Source organism: Lithobates pipiens, unplaced genomic scaffold (genome assembly GCF_037356315.1).
Source record: "Lithobates pipiens isolate NorthernLeopardFrog02 unplaced genomic scaffold, aLitPip1_a1.2 Scaffold_18, whole genome shotgun sequence".
NCBI lineage: Eukaryota > Metazoa > Chordata > Amphibia > Anura > Ranidae > Lithobates > Lithobates pipiens.
The window spans coordinates 290896210-290919169 of record NW_027507758.1 but is presented as its reverse complement, the minus strand read 5'-3'; the positions used below and the strand labels follow the sequence as shown (position 1 = coordinate 290919169).

General features: G+C 40.6%; 1 protein-coding gene across 2 annotated transcripts in view; it reads right to left on the bottom strand.

The window, feature by feature from the left end:
• Positions 1-22960, bottom strand: part of REV3L (REV3 like, DNA directed polymerase zeta catalytic subunit) — a 284940-nt gene that overhangs the window by 101676 nt on the left and 160304 nt on the right. Inside the window, exons 8-11 of one of the 2 annotated variants that reach the window (XM_077487106.1) lie at positions 21407-21491; positions 19570-19712; positions 11381-11509; positions 8361-8598 (exon numbers count right to left, since the gene is read on the bottom strand). In XM_077487106.1, coding sequence (XP_077343232.1) covers positions 8361-8598; positions 11381-11509; positions 19570-19712; positions 21407-21491 — 595 coding nt within the window. Of the gene's footprint in view, positions 1-7826; positions 7994-8360; positions 8599-11380; positions 11510-19569; positions 19713-21406; positions 21492-22960 lie in introns of those variants that run through there. The other variant, XM_077487107.1, reaches the window with a different exon arrangement.

Here is a 22960-nt window from a genome sequence, read left to right as displayed (position 1 = left end):
CTGGAACCATTCTAAAGACCGCTGGCTGGGATAAGAGGTGGAGTGCAGTTGGTATCACTCCGCATTGGACAGGAGCCAGCACTACAGAGGAGGCATCAGAATATACGGCTCTTGCTCCCTTCCACAGATCCAACTTTACAAGTACTTCCTCTGAACTGCACACTGTTTTGATGCTCTTGAATGGCAGGTCAGCAAATCCAGACCGAGATCTACCAGCCACCTGTCCGCGATCTACAGGTTGCGGACCCCGGTTCTAACATAACACAGGCGCTAACAGATCTGGAAAAGTGCTGTTTTCAGGAAAGGGGTGAACCAGATCCTTAAAACCACTTCAGCCCTGGAAGGTTTTACCCCCTAAATGACCACAGCATTTTTTTGCGATACGGCACTCCATTGCTTTAACTGACAATTGTGCGGTCGTGTTTCATTATACCCAAACAAAATTGACGTCCTTTTTTTTCACAAATAGAGCTTTCTTTTGGTGATATTTGATCACCTCTGAGGTTTTTATTTTTTGTGCTATAAACAAAAAAACCCTGACAATTTTGAAAATAAATAAATAAAATCTTTTTTTTACTTTTTGCTATAATACCTATCCCAAAATGTATTCATCAGTTTAGGCCTTTCGTCAACATATTTTTGGTTTTATATAAAAAAAAAAAAAAAGAAATCACAACAGACCTATATTGATTGGTTTGCGCAAATTATCATGTATATAAACTATGGGATAGATTTAGGGAAATGGCGGCGATCTGCGATTTTTTGCGGGATTGCGACGGACAAATCTGACCCCACACTTTGGGGACCAGTGACATTATTACAGTGCTAAAAAAAATAAAAATACACTGATCAACGTAAAAATGACATGGAAGGCGCAATCAAGGGGTTAAGTGTGTTCCCTCAGCATGTTCTAACTGTAGGGGGATGGGCTTACTGAAACATGACAGAGATCACTGTTCCCGATGACAGGGAACAGAAGATCTCTGTCATGTCACTAGGCAGAACAGGGAAATGCCTTGTTTACATTCAGTTCCCCGCTCTGCCTCTCTTCGCCACGATCGCGGCCACTAGCGGATCTAAAGTACGCGGGACCCGCGGGCATGCTCCCATGCGGGCGCGCCCACTATCTTTTTGTGGACTAACGTACAGGTATGTCAGCGCGGGAGAACCGACTTGCCGCAGTATATCTGCGTGAGCAGGTCTGCAAGTGGTTAAGACCATAAGCTTGGATAGTGTTCTGAGCCACCAAGAAATAGTAGCACAAGACGCAGTATCTCGCTTAGGGGGACCGTCAGGAATGACAAAGGATGAGTCTTCCTAATAGAAGCATTGGCTGCCAAGTGGAACTCACATAGCACAAACTACATCCAACCAAAGGAGGAAGATTTTCTGACGAACTGGAGCTAGACAGAGGGACAGAAAAACAATGTCCTGGTTGAGGTGAAAGGTTGAAACTACCTTTGGCAGGAAGGCCATTTTGGGTTTTAAACACCATATTGTCCTTGTGTATGACCAGAAAGGTTGTTTTTTTTTTTTTTCTTTAACAGGAGAAAGCTACCAAGCTTTGGTAGCAGAAGCGATGGCAACAAGAAGCACCACCAGCGAAAGAGTGGAATATATATCGAACATTTCAAAAGGCAGGTTCTGAAGTGCAGAGAACAAAATTCAGATACCATGGGGCCACGAGAGACACTCTGCAGTGTCTTGATTAAAGAATGGAAAGCCAGTGGTCTCTAGATTAAGATCTCAAGTACAGAGAACTAAAGAGTTTTCAATCTCCTCCGACGGTCCTATGAGGCTACATGATGCCTGATCCCCGGTTTGGCTGTGATGATCACATGCACCCTCCAAAAGAAAAAAAGAAAAAACTCTCTAGCAATACACTCCAAACTGAGTGTGTGCAGAGTGCCCCCAAGTTCCCATACTATTAGAAGATGGATTGGGGACTGAGGAAGAAAGGGAGGATAACAGAAGAGAAGACAGGATCAAAGCAGCCTTTTTACACAATGTGCAGGATTAACCCCTTAGGTTCCACAGTGAGTATAACAAGCATGCTTTAGTTTATATACAGACATTTTTTACTGTTGTTGGTTTGGTAACACCTTAATACCACTTTGAACGAAGTACTCCAGAAATGGGTACAAGCCTGGTAAATGCTTGGGAGTTATAAAGGACTTGTCAATATTTCCTAGTGTTCATAAAGGAAGACTGAACAGCGTATGAAATGGATAGTTCTCTTCGGTCTTCGGCGGGAGCCCTAACTGAGCCTACACAAGGGACAGCACTGGAAGAGGCTATGGATTGTTCCTCAAATTGTAAGGTGGCACATCACATTGACAAGAGCTGAAACAGCCTCTACAAATTCTGCGGGCAGATCAGATAAAAATTCTGCAGGGGAAGGCGTGGGGGTGCAGTTATGGCCTCTGTAGTTACAGTCAGCAATCAACAGTGCTTCTGCTTCGCAAATAAAGTCCTGCATGACTGCAGTGCAATCCTCCTCCTGTAGGGTAGAGGGCACAACTTTGTGTAATGGAGCGAAGACACAGATGGTGGCATAAAGTCTTGCAAAGGGAAAGTTCTCTGTGCTGGGCCCGCATGGCCTACTCACAAAGTGAGTCTTCAGAGACAGAGAAAGTGCCTGAAGGACAGAGTTTAGGCTTGTCCCACAACATCCAGCTCAGTAGGGTCTGAGTAAAGCACTTCAAAATCAGTCTTTGAATAGGCTGATTCGGATAGCCGCATATAGAAACCAGCTCAGCAGCATTGTAGTAGGAATCTTGATTTCCCCCCCCCCAGAGGAGCAAAAAAAATAAAAAAATAAAAAAATAAAAAAGACTACCATTGACCTAAGACACTAGGGCAAAAAACTGGCCCGCAATTTTTGTTTGTTTGCCACTGCCCAATACTCCAGTAAGCAGCAGTATCACCTGATGGAAATTATATATATTATATACACACACACACACACACACACACACACACACACTTGTGCTCAAATGTTTGCATATCCTGGCAGAAATCATGAAGTTTTGGCATTAATATTGAAAAAATGACTGATTATGCTAAAAAAAAAATTATTGAAGGATCGTGATCATATGAAGCCATTTATTATCAATCCGTTTTAAATTATAACATAAATCACCCAAATAGCCCTGATCAAAAGTTTACATACCCTGGAATGTTTGTCCTTGGTACAGATATACAAGGTGATACACAGGTTAAAATGACAATTAAAAGGTCATTTCCCACATGTATGGCTTTTTAAATTGCAATTAGTGTCTGTGTATAAATTGTCAGTTTTTTATCTCTCATGTAAATACACAGACCAGGCTGGATACAGAGTCATGGAGAGCAGAAAAGAACTGTCAAAAGCCTTGCGTAACAAGGTAATGGAACTTTATAAAGATGGAAAAGGATATAAAAAGATATCCAAAGACTTAAATTTGTCACTATGTACTGTCAATCACTTATTAAAACATGGAAAATTCAGAGATCTCTTGATACCAAACCAAGGTCATGTAGACTAAGGAGGATTGCAGCCATAACTGCCAGAGGAATTGTTCAGGATACAAAGGAAAACCCACAGGTAACCTTAGGAGAAATACAGGCTGCTCTGGAAAAAGATGGTGTGGTTGTTTTTTGCAGCGTACACGCGTAGCAGACTATCCGGCGGACTTTCCGAACGAGCTACTTGCCCACACACGGCACTTTTTCAGCGGACTAATATGGCGTATTAAGTCTGCCGGACTATCCGTCGTACTTTTGAAATGAACGGACTCACACGCGGAGGAAAGTCCGCTCATTTTGAGCGTGTCTCCAGGTAGCCGGGACCAGCGAAGGAGGCGTCGCTGGCCCCGTCACCTGGTATGGACTTAAAGGGGAACCCCTACGCCGAAAAATGGATGTGGGTGTCCCCCCAGGTCCATATCAGACCCTTGTCTGAGCACGCTACCCGGCCGGCCAGGAAAGGGGGTGGGGACGAGCGAGCGCGCCCCCCCCTCCTGAGCCGTGCCAGGCCGCATGCCCTCAACATGGGGGGTGCATTGGGGAAGGGGGGGCTGCGCGCCCCCCCACCCCAAAGCACCTTGTCCCCATGTTGATGGGGTTCCCCTTTAAGTCCATACCAGGTGACGGGGCCAGCAACGCCTCCTTTGCTGGCCCCGGCTACCTGGAGACACGCTCAAAATGAGCGGTCTTTTCTCCGCGCGGGAAAAGCCCGCTCATTTCAAAAGTACGGCGGACTAGCACACACACAGCCTTACTGTCCGCCGAAAAGCGAGTCCGGCGGCAGATTGGAGTGCAAAAATACTTTCTTAGTCAGCCGGACTTTTGGATAAAAAAAGTCCGCCGGAGGCTACACACGGGCGGATTGTCCGGCGGACTTGAGTTTGCCAGACTTTTCCACCGGATTGTTTGATTGCGTGTACGAGGCATTTGAGGAACAAAATACTTGAACAAAAATGATCTGCATGGTCGTATTGCCAAAAAAAATCCTTTACTGCGCCAATGCCACACACAAAAAAAAGCCTTGCGTGTCTGTACCAAGGCCAAACATTCCAGGGTATGTAAACTTTTGATGAGAGCCATTTGGGCAATTTAGGTTATCATTATTATTATCATTATAAGGAGCCAAACCACTATGATAATAAACAGTCTCATATGTTTACTACTCCTTGGCAAAAACAGCCATAGATTAAAGCCAACATTTCACGATTTATGTAAACTTTTGTGCACCATTAAAAAAAAGAAAAAAGAAGAAATGTAACCCCTTATAAACCCTTAGTTAACCTTGCAAAGGAAACAATTGTGATTTCATACCACGCTAAAGAGGCAAATGTGTATAAATAAATGTCCATAAACCACCACCAAACAAATAATCCCCACCAATGTGACAATGGTGTCTTACGATTCTTCAAAAATGATGGTTCAAAAATGAATTAAATGTCTTCAAAAGCGCGTTTCCTTCCACCAACTAGGTATTTATCCTGCTCACCAAAGGAAATTGACACCCAGGACAAGTAGTCAAAACCAACAAAGCAGACAAATCTCCAGAAACAGCAGCTCAAGAAATGGCATGACCACCAAGTGGATATAGTATACAGGAAGAACAGACAGGGCTCCTCATGGTGCAAATAATGTTAAAAAAAATGTATTAATGATAACTGCAAGTTGCACTAACAACCAGAAGATCAAATTGCGCTTATAGGAAATGGCAGGGGCGCCGTCCATATTCCACCTGAATTCCAACGAATGGCGGAAGTGACGTGGCATGTATCATGGGTGTGTGTGTAGTTTTAATTTTTCCATTTTTTTAAACAGTATTGCACCACGAAGAGCCGTGTTCTTTGTTCTTGATCTATGTACCATATCCACTCGGTAATCGTGCCATTTCCTGAACCGCTGTTTCTGGAGATTTGTCTCCTTTGCTGGTTTTGACTATATGTCATGGGTGTCAATTCCCTTTGGTGAGTAGGATACTTACCTAGAAGCTGGTGGCAGGAAACGCACTTTTGAAGAAAATTTTTGAACCAGAATTTTTTTAAGGTTTAGAAGGCAACACTGTCACATTTGTGGGGATTATTTGTTTGTTGGTAGCTTATAGACATTTATACAAATTTGCTTGTTTAGCACGGTATGAAATCACAACTGTTTTCTTTGCATTTTTGAGGCTTTGATCTTTATTACCTGCTTCTTGTATCATTAATATATATTTGTCACATGGCACTACTATATATTATCACATTCCCAGGGTGCGCAGGCTGAAGGGGTTGTAGATCCCTTCCCTTTTTTTCCCCTTAATCAGCCATACTCAACTCCTCCTTCCCCTTACCTATTTTTGTTTCTACAGGTTTTTTATCTTTTTTTTAAATAAAAACAGATTTAACTTGCAGGATTCCTTTACATGTCATATCATGTCAAAAGTTCACACTTGTGACCTGTATATGAATCGGTAAAAATAATAAAATACAATGTTCATTGTGTTTATCCAATGAGACTTGCAGATGACAGCTGCCCCTGCAGTGTAATACAAAGCAATCACCAACTGTAAAAGAATTGGTAGGGGGAGGAGCTGGATGTAAGACATGCATTCTAAAAACTTTGCTGAAGCTTTTCTGGGAAATTGCGTACATTCAAAATCTTCAAGTGGTTAAACAGAGGGTGGAAGACAATATGCAGAAAACAGAAATTGATGGTTCATAGTACACACACTCAGGTACCCCCCCGCCCCACCACCTAAGCTATACACCAAACTTTTGTGGCTTTTGCCACTGGATACTTTCAAAATAGGTGTGTAATGTATTAATAAAGGTCCTGACTACTGAAACTTATTTTGTAGACACCAGGTAAAACTTGTTTTAGAGTAGGACTAAAGGCAAAACCTTTTTCCCCATTTTGGATAGAGTTTATTTTTTTTGTCATCAGTGTCCCATTGGATAGATTTGCCTTCACTTCCTGTTCGTTAAGCAAAACAGGAAGAGAAAGGAAATCCCACCTACAATTTTGGATTTGTAATTTTTTGGTAATATAATAGTGTTGCGCTGCCAAATAAACCATGTGTTTAAGGATTAGTGCATGCACAATTTAAGTTATACATCTTATAAAAAAAAAAAGTGAAAAAGTCCAGATAAGAGTTAAAACTTTAAAATTCCCCCTTAAAAAATAAAAAAAATTAAAAAAAATAGGAGAAAATTCCACCATGTAGTGAAAAAAATCTTCACATACAAATGTGCACCAGCCACTGTGATTATACAGAAGCTTACCAGACATGAAGTCTGCCAGCGTTTTAAATGACAGATCTTGCATGGATGGATGCACCCTTCCTTCTTGCATTTGATTACACCTGAAGCCTCTCTCACTCTTTGCCTCATATGGTACCGCTACACTCTATACACGTTTAGATGTCCTGTTGGATGAAATGTGCATAGGTCGGAGTGTAACGGTGTGTGATGTCCTCTCAATGTTTTAATGCTTTATGAGTACCCATTTGGTTTTATTAATAAAGTTTGTTTATTAATGTGATTGTGGCATTTTTTGGGAGAAGTGATCCAGCGATCCATGCGCTTAGGTGTGTCAAATGTTTGGGCGTTGATGTATTTCATTGGCCAGAATATTAATTTATTCTGGCTATCGGAATGCATTAACACCCAAATAGGCCTAGCGTTTAGGAGCATTTACACTTATTTTTTTTCAGCTCCTCTCTTAAATGTCATTTTAAATTTAATTTTAAATTTTTTTTAAGCCTGTAAATACTCCTCTTCTAATATGACTGTAAACACCTATGTGTGCATGGACACATAGGCTAACATAAAGGTACTTTTATAGGCTGGGAAAGAAAAGCCCCAAATGCATGAGGTCTTAAAGCTGTACCATATGTTTTTTTATATATTACAGGGAAAAAAAAAATAATATTCTGAAAGTAATAAACGTAGTTCTTTCCCCCATGAGGACTAGTCCACACCAGATATGCAGAAATACATTTTGTAAATTTTCTTTTTTCCCAACACAATCAAAATGCATATAAGAAAATCCATTAAAGTGTTGTATTGTAGTACAAGTTTCTGCAGAATTCTTGGATCAACCTAAATTTTACCATTCAAGCAAATTTAAATTGAGTTTTTCAAACATCCATCTCAAATTTGTGTGAGAGCACAAGGATTCTGGTGTGAATGAGCCCCAACAGGTGCATTCATTCAATTCTGCTGGTATATTTCCCATCTAGAGCACAATTAAGAAGGTATATCTAGTTAAATGTGTTTGTTTTATTTATTTTAATAAAAGAGTGTTGTTCAAAATAATCATTACAATGCTCATAAGACAATATTTACCTCTAACTAATCACAGGCTAGCCGGTAGTGCCCATTTTGATACATGTCGCAGTCTCCTTCGCTCTATAGCAAGAATGACGTTGACACAGCAGAGTACTTATCTGCTATCTTGGAGCCCTCTCTCTGGAATCTACCTCTGTGGTGCCGAGCTTCATGCAGTAGTTCAAGCAGAGCTCTGTATACTAATCTCCTCTGGATATGCTGTAATAGACAGTGTCTGTCATCGGTAAAAATATAATCTACTTGCAGTTCTCCACTATTCTTCAATGTTTAAGGTAGACAACTGCACAATGACACCTGCTGGAGCCATGACATCGTCACATGTGAAATTAGCATTGAGAGAGAGAGAGAGAGAGAATCTGAAATACTAGGGATAGTCTAACCTAAATGTCAAGTGCACAAATAAAAAGACTTGAGTACAGTATGGCAGACTTCTAATCAAAATTTAAAGGATACATTAATATGGCTTACATTCACAAAGACAGTCAGTGTTGTAAGGATGAGTTACATTTGTTTTTCCTGTTGCATACATACTTTCTCTTAGTATCATGTTCTTCAGAGTTGCTGTCCCATCTTTGAGACATTAACATGCTAAGTTCCATCTCCTCTTTCTCCACCTGGGGCTCATTTTCCTCATCATCACTGTTCTGCATTGTACTGCGCCTCGAGGAGAAAGTATTTTGTGATAAGCACTTGGACCGGTTCATCTGATAGCCATCATCTTCTAGGCCAGCAAGCAAATTCACCATGGCTTGATCTTGACTGCTATTGACTAAAAAAATATAAATAAATACAATAAAAATCTCACGCAAGATGTAAGTAACAAATAATACTCAGGACAGTTAAACACCACAAACAGTTGCACAAAAAGTAAAATTTATATCGGTCATCACTTAAAGAAACAATGTTGCTAAAATAAAGAAAAAAGTTGCTGCACTATAAAACAAAGACACCTAGTAGTGCCTGACTTACAGTGGGTATAGAAAACAAATCACCCCCTTTTAAAATAACCACATTTTGTTGTTCTGCAGCCTGAAATGAAGAGAGACACAGTTTTTGTTTTATCCAGCTGTATTCACTCAGTGCAACTTATAACATCCAACTGAAAGAGAATACCAACATGTCAGAAAAAAAGTAATTCAAAAACAGAAATCCCTGAGTTAGACTACCTTTCATTTAAATTACAGCCTTTACCCATGGCGCACTGGTGTGAACCGAGTTTAGTCTGCGATGCGATTTCAGCCAGATAGTATGGCTGGCTTTGCATCGTATTCAGTACAAACTCGCACAGCACCCTTTTGTTGGTCCACACCAGATCGGATCCCATAGGTGTTTACACCCAAGCGATCCAATTTATGTTCGAACTGACAGTTTGTACTGCGATATGTGAACTGACTTGGGGGGTGTCATTAACTTTCTATTGACACTCCCAGTAGTTTTCATAGTGCAGTGTGAACTGCCTTGCGAGTCGGGTGCGATGTGGGAACCCTCAGTGGATTCACAGGGTTTCAGTGAGTAAGTACAGCTGGATAAAACAAAAACTGCGTGTCTTCATTTAAGGCTGAAAAGCAACAAAATGTGATTTCAAAGGGAATGATTACTTTCTATATCCACCGTACCTGTGGCAGTATAAGAAAATCCTCCTATTATGGCCAAATACCAAGTCGTTCAGACAGGCGAGAGTGCATGCTTTTTATACTTGCAACAGCTTAAAAAGAAGAAATAGCAAATTTAAAGCTATATAACTATAAAGATTGTACTAAATATTTTAGTTTTGGCTGGATGCCGGCAGGTTCATCTCTGTGGAACCTGATGGGTCATATTCCTTCTGGAAGGCACAGAGGTGGGACCTCCAGCAGAAAATCAACTTTCTAGGGTCACAATGCTGCTTGGCATTGAGCCCATCAGCGTCAACTTAAGCTCAACGTACCTGGTATCGGATGCACTTTACCAACATGCACGGTAGTCAAACAGTATTTCTCAAATTTTCTTCATATTCATATCATAGTTTGTAGTTTGGACAAACTACAACCAGTATGAAGCATTTAAGTGCAGTATGTTCACCAACAAGGAACTTTCAACACAGCTGTATAATTGGAAGAAGCCCGTGCAGTTCACATGCATAAATATAAAGACTATTTCCTTAAAAAAACAAACAAAAGAAATGATAGCTTATCCAGCACTTTTAAATATTGCAAGTGATTACTGCACTGATGCTAGCAGTAGAAGTGTTAAACTTATTCTCTCAAACGAAACTGCAGAGATTCAACCACTGATGCACACAGTTCCTATTCAAAAACAGTGCCACAGAGGAGCATTTGTTATGGATGTAAAACAAATGATAAGTAGAAGGGTACACTGTGAGAAGCCAGTGCCTCTCAAAAGGGGAGCTAAGGAAAGTTCTGATCCCACAGCCATCAATCACCAGAACGCATCTCCCTAAAGCACGTCGCAGCCATGTCTAAAGCTTTTACAAAAGCTTATCTGTACAGCCTGTCTGAGGCTTTTCATGACCCAGCAGGCAAAAAACAATAAATCTCTTCACTTACACAAATCATTTGCTAGCATAACTGCAAAGCGTTAGATACCACTTAGCGATGATGGTCACAAATTTTTCAAAGCTCCTGGGTGGTCAGTGTCTGGCAAACCTCGCAAAGCACAGGAAATCAATAACAAGTGATTCCTGGGATTCTGTCATCAAGACCTATATCACACTCTCATACTAAAAAAAAGCCAGCATCTGGGAGATGAATGAAGGTTTTTTCAGCACAAAATACAAAACTGTCCACAGCACAGTTATAGTACCAGACCAATAGAAATGTAAAGTAACTGGTTTCACAGAACACAGCATTGTAGGCTTTTGTATAATTGTCTAAAGACAGGCAACTTCAAAATACTACCGGCCTAAGGAACTGATCCAGTGTTTTTTCAAAAAGAAATACCATGAAAAAAAAATAAAAAAAATAAAAAAAGAGTACATTTTAGAGCAAGCTTCGCAAAGTGCTTTAACAAAATCTAATTTCTAACTTGGTTTTCCATATTTTTACCAAATAAGACATCATTCTATGGTAGAACATAAAAAATATCAAACCAACTTTGGTCATATTTGGAAGTGCTTCTAGTTAGTCAAGCACAACGATCTGAGAGTTCAGCAATCACTTTCACTTATGAGGAAGTCAAGTCTACTATTAAACAGCAATTCCTTTGCATATAAACATAATCCCCAATTCACTTGATTATGTTTATATATGACCATTGCCATACAAGTAGTACATTTTGTTTAGGCAGAACAAAATGCACTAGCATATGCAGTACATGACCCTAGGCAATGTGTATATTGAACTATATCAGATTTAGTCATATTGCTGCCATTACTAAAAACATGCACATAATTAAAAAGTCCTAATTTCCTAATTTATCCATCACTTAATTGCCCACAAATACAAAAATTACTATTTAGCAAGCTAAACAATTCAAAAATAAAAGTAATTCCAATCTATTTGAAAAAAAAAAAAAAAAAAAAACTACTTACGTTAGACTAGAAAATTACTTACAAAAAAGTGGAGATTGACTTAGCCTCTGAGACACAGGCTGGAAGCACTGACTTGTTTCCATAATATTTAAAATGGCTTCTTCATCAATGACCGCATCTGCACGACCCTCCTCTTCACAGAGCTCAGATTCTGTTAGCAGATGAGACAATAATAAACATCACTTGCGATGGGTTAATGCAATATAAATATGCGGTTTAGGATTCCAAGGGGCACTGCAGTAAAACATTACACTATTTTTGCCCCTAGCAAAATACAGTATGTAATCCATGTTTTAAAAGCAATTTATGCTATAAAATAAAAGCTAAAACCTGAACAGGGCTAATATATGTTGTAACACAACTGGCTCCAGCTATCCAAAACACAAATAACCATATAATGCCTCGGGTCAGTTTGTTTTATGTTGCCTTTTAAGTTTTTCTGAAAGTGTCACTAAACCCATCATAAAAAAAATATAAAAATTGCTGTATTACACATGTTCACTATGAGATTCGTTTTCTGTATAAAAAAATAACTGGTTGATTTGAATGAAGCCATGAAGTAGCTCTGCAGCTTATGTATGCATTTGCAAATGTGTGCAAACTAAACCCGTTTTTAACACATACTGTGACAGGATAATCTGGTTGGTTGCAGGCTGGTCGGTAAGTTGAGCTGGAAATTTTCTTTGGTTTTGTTTGACATGTGCCATGTGGAATGCTGAAGGTTTGCACTGGATGCCATTGTGATACGCGCTTGGTATTCAGTATGTGCCTGTGCTGACCAGCACACGCCGATTTACTAAATAAACTGTGCTTATAGTCACTCAATGTGTTAATGTCGATCTACCATATCATGCTTCACAACATTTATGTTGTGAAGTATGATATGGTAGATCCACATTAACACACTGAGTGACTATAAGCTTTTTTGGAAAGGTATATAAAGCACAAGCACTTTAGGAATTTTTTGGGGAACTAGAAATAGGGGGCGCAATCCCCAAACACAGTTTAATCATTCTCTTAACTCATTTAGGTGAAGAAAGCACTTGGGATTGCAGGGAACCTACTCAGATTTTGACACGCCGATTTACGTTGGCAGAATGGCACTGGTAGGCAAAAGGGTGTACAAATACGTCCCCTTTAAGAAGCGGTGTTGCGGCCGCGCCGTGGTCTCCCTGACCGTGGGTCCCGCAGACTTGATGTCTGCTGGGTACTCGTGATCGTGTCACAGGGAGGAAGAATGGGGAGATGCTTTTGTAAACAAAGCATTTCCCTATTCTGCCTAGTGACAGGACAGAGATCACTGTTCTCTGTAATCAAGAGCAGTGGTCCTGTGTGTTGAAGCTCAGCCCCCACACAGTTAGAATCACTCCCTAGGACACACTTAACACCTTTACTGCCCCCCAGTGGTTAACCCCTCCACTGCCATTTACACAGTAATCAATGCATTTTTATAGCACTGATCGCTGTATAAATTACAGTGGTCCCAAAATAGTGTCAAAAGTGTCTGATCTGTCCACCATAATGTCACCGTCCCGATAAAAATCGCATATTTCCGCCATTACTAATAAAAAAGAAATAAAAATGCCATTAAACTATCCCCTATTTTGTAGACACTATAAATTTTGCGCAAACCAACCAATATACGCTTTTTTTTTTTACCAAAAACATGTAGAAGAATACATATCAGCCTAAACTGAGGAAACAATTTTTTTTGATATTTTTGCTGATATTTTTTATAGCAAGTAGTAAATATTGTTATTTTTTTCCAAAATTGTTGCTTTTTTGTTTATAGTGCAAAAAATCAAAACCGGAGAGGCAATCAAATACCACCCAAAAAAAAGCTATTTGTGGGGGAAAAAAAGGACGTCAATTTTGTTTTGGTACAACGTCGCACGACCATGCAATTGTCAATTAAAGTGACGCAGTGGCGAATTGCAATAAGCGCTCTGGTCAGGAAGGGGGGAAAATCCTCCAGGGCTGAAGTGGTCAAGGAGCGGTGGGCTCCCTTCAGGCTCACCTGCCCTTTACCTATCCATTATAATGCATGTGCTTCTACTATGGAGGCTCTCAAAATTTAGAGTTAGGACTGCAGAAAATACTGGGGGTGCCGTGAAGTGGTCCTGCAGCTTATGCATGAATTTGCAAACTAAACCACTGCTTCTAACGCATACTGTTAGACAGGATAATTTGGTTAGTTGCAGGCTGGTCGGTAAGTTAAGCTGGGAATTTTCTTTGGTTTTGTTTGACATGTGTCGCCCTTTCATGTGCTCCTTGCTGCAAAGGCCAGTTAGAGGTGGGGGCAGTGGCCATTTGTTTGTACTGGTCCTGTTGCTCTCCATCTTCCCCTTCTGTAAGTGGCAGCCGGTCCCCCCCCCTTTGATTTGTGATACGGCACTGCGTCGCTCCAACTGACCATTGCGCCATCATGCAACGTTGTACCCAAACAAAATCAACGTATTTTTTCCCCCACAAATAGAGCTTTCTTTTGGTGGTATTTGATTTGTGGTTTTTATTTTTTGCGCTATAAACAAATGTGTCAATTAAAAAAAAAAAAAGGATATATAAAAAAACTAAATGTATTCATCCGTTTTTAGGCTGATATACAGTGGTGTGAAAAAGTGTTTGCCCCCTTCCTCATTTCCTGTTCATTTGCATGTTTGTCACACTTAAGTATTTCGGAACATCAAACCAATTTAAACAATAGTCAAGGACAACACAAGTAAACACAAAATGCAATTTGTAAATGAAGGTGTTTATTATTAAAGGTGAAAAAAAATCCAAACCATCATGGCCCTGTGTGAAAAAGTGATTGCCCCCTAAACCTAATAACTGGTTGGGCCACCCTTAGCAGCAACAACTGCAACCAAGCGTTTGCGATAACGTGCAATGAGGCTTTTACAGCGTCCTGGAGGAATTTTGGCCCACTCATCTTTGCAGAATTGTCCTAATTCAGTTACATTAGAGGGTTTTCGAGCATGAACGGCCTTTTTAAGGTCATACCACAACATCTCAATAGGATTCAGGTCAGGACTTTGGTTAGGCCACTCCAAAGTCTTCATTTTGTTTTTCTTCAGCCATTCGGTGGTGGACTTGCTGGTGTGTTTAGGATCATTGTCCTGCTGCAGAACCCAAGTTCGTTTCAGCTTGAGTACACGAACAGATGGTCGGACATTCTCCTTCAGGATCTCTTGGTAGACAGCAGAATTCATAGTTCCTTTTATCACGGCAAGTCTTCCAGGTCCTGAAGCAGCAAAACAGCCCCAGACCATCACACTACCATCACCATATTTTACTGTTGGTATAATGTTCTTTTTATGAAATGCAGTGTTCCTTCTACTCCAGATATACTTGGACACACACCTTCCAAAGAGTTCCACTTTTGTCTCATCGGTCCACAGAATGTTGTCCCAAAAGTCTTGGGGATCATCAAGATGTGTTGTGGAGAAATTGAGACGAGCTTTGATGTTCTTTTTGCTCAGCAGTGGTTTTCTCCTTGGAACTCTGCCATGCAGGCCATTTTTGCCCAGTCTTTTCCTGATGGTGGAGGCATGAACGCTGACCTTAACTGAGGCAAGTGAGGCCTGCAGTTCCTTGGACGTTGTTGTGGGTTCTTTTGTGACCTCTTGGATGAGTCGTCGCTGCGCTCTTGGGGTAATTTTGGGCGGCCGGCCACTCCTGGGAAGGTTCACCACTGTTCCATGTCTTCGCCATTTGTGGATAATGGCTCTCACTGTGGTTCGCTGGATTCCCAAAGCTTTGGAAATGGCTTTATAACCCTTTCCAGACTGATAGATCTCAATTACTTTCTTTCTCAATTGTTCCTGAATTTCTTTGGGTCTCGGCATGATGTGTAGCTTTTAAGGATCTTCTGGTGGACCTTACTGTGTCAAGCAGCTCCTATTTAAGTGATGCCTTGATTGTGAACAGGTGTGGCAATAATCAGGCCTGGGTGTGGCTAGAGAAATTGAACTCAGGTGTGGACAACCACAGTTATAGTATGTTTTAACAAGGGGGGCAATCACTTTTTCACACAGGGCCATGATGGTTTGGATTTTTTTTCACCTTTAATAATAAACACCTTCATTTACAAATTGCATTTTGTGTTTACTTGTGTTGTCCTTGACTATTGTTTAAATTGGTTTGATGTTCCGAAACACTTAAGTGTGACAAACATGCAAAGGAACAGGAAATGAGGAAGGGGGCAAACACTTTTTCACACCACTGTATAGGTCTACATATTTTAGGTTAAAAAAAAATAAAATCAAAATAGGTGTATATTGATTGGTTTGTGCAAAAGTTATAGTGTATACAAAATAAGGGATAGATTTATGGCATCTTTATTATCTTTTTTTTTTTTTTTTTTTACTAGTAATGGCGGCGATCTGTGACTAGCAGGACTGCGACATTGCAGCGGACAGATCACACACTTTTTTGAAACCATTGACATTTATATAGTGATCAGTGCTATAAACAGCCACTGATTACTGTGTAAATGTCACTGACAGGGAAGGGGTTAACACTAGGGGGTTGATCAAGGGGCTAAGCGTGTTCCCTGGGTGTGTTCTAACTGTAGGGAGGATGGGGTTCCTGGGACATGACGGAGATCACTGTTCCCAATCATTGGGAACAGTAGATCCCGTCATGTCACCTGTCAGAACGGGGGAATCCCGTTCTGCCTCTGTAATAGGCAATCGCAGGTCGCCGGCAGACATCGTATCCGCCCAACCCGCAGGCAAGCTCCCTTAGCATGCAGCGGATGCGAGAGCCTGCCATCACACCTGCGCGAGGAGCCTTACTGCTACTACGATTTGTGCAGGAGAGCCAACTTGCCGCCGTATAATGACAGCGGCTGGTCGGCAAGCGATTAAGAGTGTCCAGGCGCCACGGCAAAGTTGTGGATGGCTTTGAAAGTTGAAATATTGAATAGTGTAGCGATATCAATCAACATAAATCAACTTGGTGCATGCAATTCCTGCGTAACAGTGCAGGTATTATATCATATGTCTCAGGAATGAACATGAAAAAATCCATACATAAATATCAAAAAAAAAGTGACATGTACAATGATAGTAGGCGACAATGATTCCTGTGTAAAGTCCAAACAATTCTATCATGTGTCTCAAGGCTGGACACAAAAATCAAGCCTCACAAAAATTATAAACAAGAAAAGATGACAGTATCCAAGAAGCAAACACAGATTCCTTCAATATTGTACGTCCTTATTAAAATTTATAATGAATGTGTGATGCATCCCTTCACCAAAGCTTGTGGATGTCCATAATAGGCGACTTCTTCCCTTTCTCCCTGTGTCACCTCTAGTCTCTCATCCGAGATATACTTCGTATACAGCATAAGGTAGTATCTTTTAGGGATGATGTAATGTAGTCAGATCGCCTCTGGGGGTTCTCTGTGTACTTTTCCCAACACTTTGCTCTTTGTATTTGGTAGTATGGCATCTGCAGTATTAATATAAGTTATTTTCCTGTGTCCTCCAGGTATGGGTGTGTAAAAGAGAATACTCTACATAGTGTAGAGAATACGTAAGGTGTGATAACATTTAAAACAAATGTATTTATTAAACAGAGACAGCTACAACTCACATTTAAAAGCCGAAAACCGGCAAAAATCTGAGTGCCGAAATCGCAGCCTAACTGGCGTCACTTCCTGTATACCTCCGCTCTCGCCCTGTTACGTCATGTCCACGTGACTTCTTGGGATTGGCTTTGTAAGTTGTCATTAGCAATTTGAATTCAATTCATTGGGTGAGCGGAAGTCAGTGGAGGTATTGATAGAGAGGAGTAGCAGACACAGAGCAATTGGTAAGGTGGATGAGTCTAGCAGCAGCATTCATGATGGATTGAAGGGGGATAGCCTATGTAGGGGTAAGCCAATGAGTAGGGAGTTGCAGTAGTCGAGGCGAGAGATGACCAAGAAGTGAATAAAGAGCTTTGTTGTATCATTAGTTAGAAAGGGGTGTATTTTGGAGATGTTGCTGAGGTTGAGGCGGCAAGATTTGTCCTACCCAAAACACGCAGACACTAAAATTAACACTGACAATCACCCCAATGCTAACACAGACACTAACCTAGACCAAGCCCTGATCTATTTTATCTTTTTTAATGCTTAGTATCATGTGTACCACACCAAACATGGACCAAGCATGCCGAGCCCCCTCCAAGCAGCTTAACATGTCCTGTGACTAAAGACAAATATTAAAAGTTTAAAAGGTCCATGAGAGTGAAGCCTGGAAATGGTCACAAGAAGAAAATTTACCCCAGATTGAACAAAAGGATAGTGCAGTTGGTAGACAAAAAGCCAAGGAAAGGATTTCAAAGAGATACAGTCTGAATGCTAAGGTACATCAGTGTCAGTAAAAAAAATAAAAATAATAATAATAATGTAGCCTACCAAAAATTGTGTAAGCTGACAGTTTCCCATACGTGTTGGTTATGCTGCAGTTTTATCAGTTGCCATTGCTCTCATCAGAATACGCAGATGAGCACCACCGGCTATAGCCGACAGCGCTGATCGAGAGACATTTTTTTTCAACAGGCTGGAAGTACAACCAGCTAGCCCATACATGGATCAAAATTCAGCCGGTCCCTGCTGAACTTGAACACCAGGTGAAAAAAAAAAAAAAAAAAAAACTTAACAAAACCAATGCAGTCATCACATCTAAGAACTGGTAAAGTGCAATATATACATATTATAAATAAAACTATGTGCTGCAACCACTTTTTTTGGTGATTGTTATACTTTATTTGATAGGTTAGCATAGGAGTGATTTGTATTTAGCAGAGGGTCAGGGTCCCTGCGTTTCTGCAGGTATGGCAGCCCACTGAAATGAACACAGGTCGCAACAGTGTGAAGTCGTTACAGTATACTATGAGATTGGGCAGGTACAGTCGAATTATAAATACAAAAATTCTGTAAAAGGGACAAACCTACAAGCTATGGTGAAAGGTTCACAGAAAACGATAATTATAGTAACTATTTCCAAACTCAACCTCCATGACAACACTTACAGGCTAACTCCAATCAACCATCCCCCCTCCAAAGTCTTGACCCATTTCCATATGCATTTATGATTATTTGTGTGTATGTACCCTTTATCAGATTTTTTTTGACAAGCCATATAATGCACAGGGTCCTCTGTCTTCTTCAGAGGTAGACATGGGTCATCAGTAAGGCAGAAAGATGTGCTGACGTAATCATTGCATCATTCTCTGTAATACTGCACTGTGAGCTCGAGGTTACATAATGACACGCCCAAGATGGGTATGCCAATAACAAAGGGTACTGGACCATAAAGCATTGAGTCTTTAGGGGAAATCACCATACACCAGGTAAGTATTGCAGCAAAACGTTTTTCTTTTTACCAGTGTTGTGTGTATTTTTATTTAATATACACACTCCTGGAGAGTGCCTTAAAGCGGAGTTCCACTGTTTTTTGAGTTCATTAAAAGTCAGCAGCTACAAAAAGTATAGCTGCTGACTTTTAATAAACAGCCACTCACCTGCCCCACAGTCCAGCGCTACAGCCGCCCGAAGCCTCCGTTCCCTCCGCCTACTCTTCGCGGCGCCGACATTGTGAGTGTGGGCGCCCAGCTGAGGCAGTTTATGGCTTCTCAGCCGGGCACGCACTGCACATGCGCCAGCAGTGCTGTGCTCAGTCAATGGCCAGGAAATGTTCTGGGACCTATGACGCGTCCTAGAACATTGCCAGGAGGGAGGGGTCGCCTAGGGGGCCAGAAGTCAGAAGGAGGAAGTGGGACAGGAAGTCCCACTCCAAACCAGGTACCCAGCCCCCCCTCCCTCGAAAATGACATGCCAATTGTGGAATGTCAGGGGGTGGTGAGGAGTACTTAAAGTGGAAGTTCCTACACCTAAGACATTTTTTTTTTAAAGTCAGCAGCTACAAATACAGGACACTTAACTGTCCAGGGAGCCCGCTATGTTGGCATTCGAAGGCAATCTTCAGATCGTCTCACGGGTGCTGCCACCGCCATTCCTGGTAAGGGAACCAGGCAGGTAAGGGAACCAGGTCTGACCCCCCCCCCCCGAAAAGTGAAAAATGTGACACTGGAGGGGGCGGGGGGGGAATCCTAACAGTGGAAGTTCCATTTCTGAGTGTAACTCTGCTTTAAACAACCATCAATAAACACAAAAAGATGTAAAGTTACAGGTAAGACTTGTGAGAAGTGAACTTACTTTCCCGCTGGTCCCTGTGCACCTCTACCACATTAGCTGGAGTACAAGAAACGGCATCTGCTGTCTCCAACTGTGAATGTAATGTCAGTTCCACAGAGAACTCATCAGGCAGGCTGCTGTAGTTCTTAGAGTTAGAGAGGGACCTGTTTAACAAGACATACAGTGATCTTAAAAACATAAAATAGAAACGTGTATATTATACATAATACACTGCTAATGTGGAACACATTATATAAAACACACACACTAAACACTATAGCCATCTATCTATAGGATCTAGAAACAGACACTGAAATTGGTAGTACTATATTTAATAATATTCATCATGGGGCTTATGTTGCAGAAAATAAGGTGTAGATTAAAATGTGTGGAACCATCTCCATAAACTTTAACCAACCACAAACCCTTTACTTGAAGACTGGATTCACAATTACGTTTTATGGCATTGTGCTGTATGTATGTATGTATGTATGTATGTATGTATGTATGTATGTATGTATGTATGTATGTATGTATGTATGTATATATATATATATATATATATATATATATATATATATATATATATATATATATATATATATATACATACATACATACATATATGGGTTCGGTTCATTCTGAATAACACCCCGACGCACACATACAGCAAGAAAGAACACACCTGCGCTAAAGTACAATACAATGCACAGCTGTAACTGCTCTATGCTTATTTTGCGCTGGGTGGCCAAAAATTGTGCAGGTGCATGATTTTGCACAACAAGGCTCGTTGTTTGAATGAACTAGATGTCCTGAAATCCTTTGCAACTCTTGGCTTATAGTTTTCAATAAACTACAACGGCACTGTGATCACCGTGGTAGTTCATGGATTCTCCTTGTCAGAATCTATCAGCTTTTTTGTACGGAGTACGAGCAAGCAGATACAAAGACAGATCTGCAGGAGACCTGCATGGCAGCAGCGATCTGATAATCACTGGTGAAATGCCCTACTGACTCCTGCCACAGAAAATAAATGCAAAATGTTTGAAACTGTGCATACATATATATTATATATATGTATATATTTTTTTTTAAAGTGAACTTATCCCTTGAGCCAAATTTATTTTGAATCCTAACACTTAACCCTTAAAATTAAACCTTTAGCAGTTGACCTTAACTCAAACATTGGTAACTTAAAATAAACCCTGAATGCAAGTCTTTCCCTTAATGAACACTAGCCATCCAGAACATACAGTCCCTCACAGTACCTGCAAAATCTTGACCCCCATAACAAAATGATTTATAAACAGGAGAAGGCAACTAGCACTGGTGCAAATTACAGCAGCAGGAATCTGATTCTTGCAGCTGTTTCTGCCAGCTGTGAGCAGCTAGCTGCGGCTGCTGACAGGCTGACCAATGACAGGTCAGCAGTGGCCACAGCCAGCTATGGCTTCCACTCAGGGACTACCTGCAGTGATCGCTGTTAGGCGCACACAAAATGTGCAGATTCATGCCACTGTCATTTTCACCAATGCAAATGCAGCCTAAAGAGACCTAAAATGCACCATGTAGGGGGACTGCAAACAGACTCAGCTCCACTGTCCAAAAATGGCTACTAGAAATGTAACTGGCCTAAATTCCAAAATATTGCTGGAACAATATTGGAAGGTAAAAGCAGGTCAGATGATGACCTGTAAAACTAGCAGCTTGGTTTAAGTAGCTGCTAGAATGTCACTTCAGGCAACACACCAAAAAAAAAGTATTGATTATGAAATGGTGATTGAACACAAGAGAACAAGGTCCTCCAAAACTTGAAAGGATTTAGTTTCACCGTCTTGCCTGTGGAGGTTATACTTACACAGAGAAGTCATTTTGTTTAAGGATTTCTTTTAATCTCTTCTGAAACATTCTTTCACTTTCTGTCATAGCCAAAAACCCACGATCTTTAGACAAAAAGCATATCAAAATTACTCAGCGCCAATAAAACCTATGCACAGACACATCTACATGTTGGTGAATATACAGTGGGTATAGAAAAGAACCACCTCCCCCCCCTTTTTAAAATAATCACATTTTGTTGCTTTGAAAAAAACTGAAATTAAGACAGACACTATTTTGGTTCTATCCGGCTGTATTTACTAGTACAACCTAACAACAAACAGTTAGGTCCACATATTTTTGGACACAGGCACGATTTTAGTTTTTTTTCAGGTATTTACCCAAACATATTCAAGTTATAGTTATATAATGGAATTGGGCTGAAAGTGCACACTCAGGTTTAATTTGAGGGTATTTACTGGGTAAATTTGAGGGTAAAAACAAATCGGTCAGAGATAGCAGCAACATTGGGAGTGGCCAAATCAACAGTTTGGTACATTCTGAGAAAAGAACGCACTGGTGAGATCAGCAACATAAAAAGGCCTGGACGTTTCACAGACGACAACAGTGGTTAATGATGACCGCAGGATCCTCTCTATGGTAAAGAAAAATCCATTCACAACATCCAGACAAGTGAAGGACACTCTCCAGGAGGTGGGTGTATCATTGTCAAAGTCTACAATCATGAGAAGACTTCACGAGAGCTACAGAGGGTTCACCACAAGGTGCAAACCATTCATAAGCCTGAAGAATAGAAAAGCCGCATTAGACTTTGCCAAAAAAAAAGCCAGACCAGTTCTGAAAAAGCATTCTTTGGATGGATGAAAACAAGATTAATCTGTACCAGAATAACAGAAGAAAAAAAAAAATTGCGGAGAAGGCTTGGAACAGCTCATGATCCAAAGCACACAACGTCATCTGTAAAACATGGTGGAGGCAGTGTAATGGCTTGGGCATATGCATGGCTTCCTGTGGCACTGAGTCATTGGTGTTTATTGATGATTTGACAGAAGATAGAAGTAGTCGGATGAATTCTGCAGTGCTTAGAGATATACTGTCAGCCCAGATTCAGCCAAATGCAGCAACCCAATTGAGCATGCATTTCACTTGCTGAAGGCACAACTAAAAGGCAGAAAGACCCACAAAGAACAACTGAAGGCAGCTGCCGTTACAGCCTGGCAAAGCATCAGAAAGGAGAAAAAAAACAGTATTTGGTAATTTTCATGGATTCGAGACATCAGGCAGTCATTTGCCAGTAAAGGATTCTTAACAGAATATAAAAAGTTAACTTTTTTATGATTATATTAGTTTGTCCAATTACATTTGAGCCCCTGAAAATGGGGGGACTGTGTATAAAAATGGTTGCAAGTCCCAAAGTTTGTACTTGATATTTATTTTCAACCCCTTGAATTAAAGCTGAAAATCTGTGCTTCAAATTCATTTGAAGTGTTTTGTTTTAACTTTTGTCTGGTGGCATACAGAGCCAAAAGTATGAAAATTGTGCAAATTTATATGGACCTAAATGTAAGTGAAC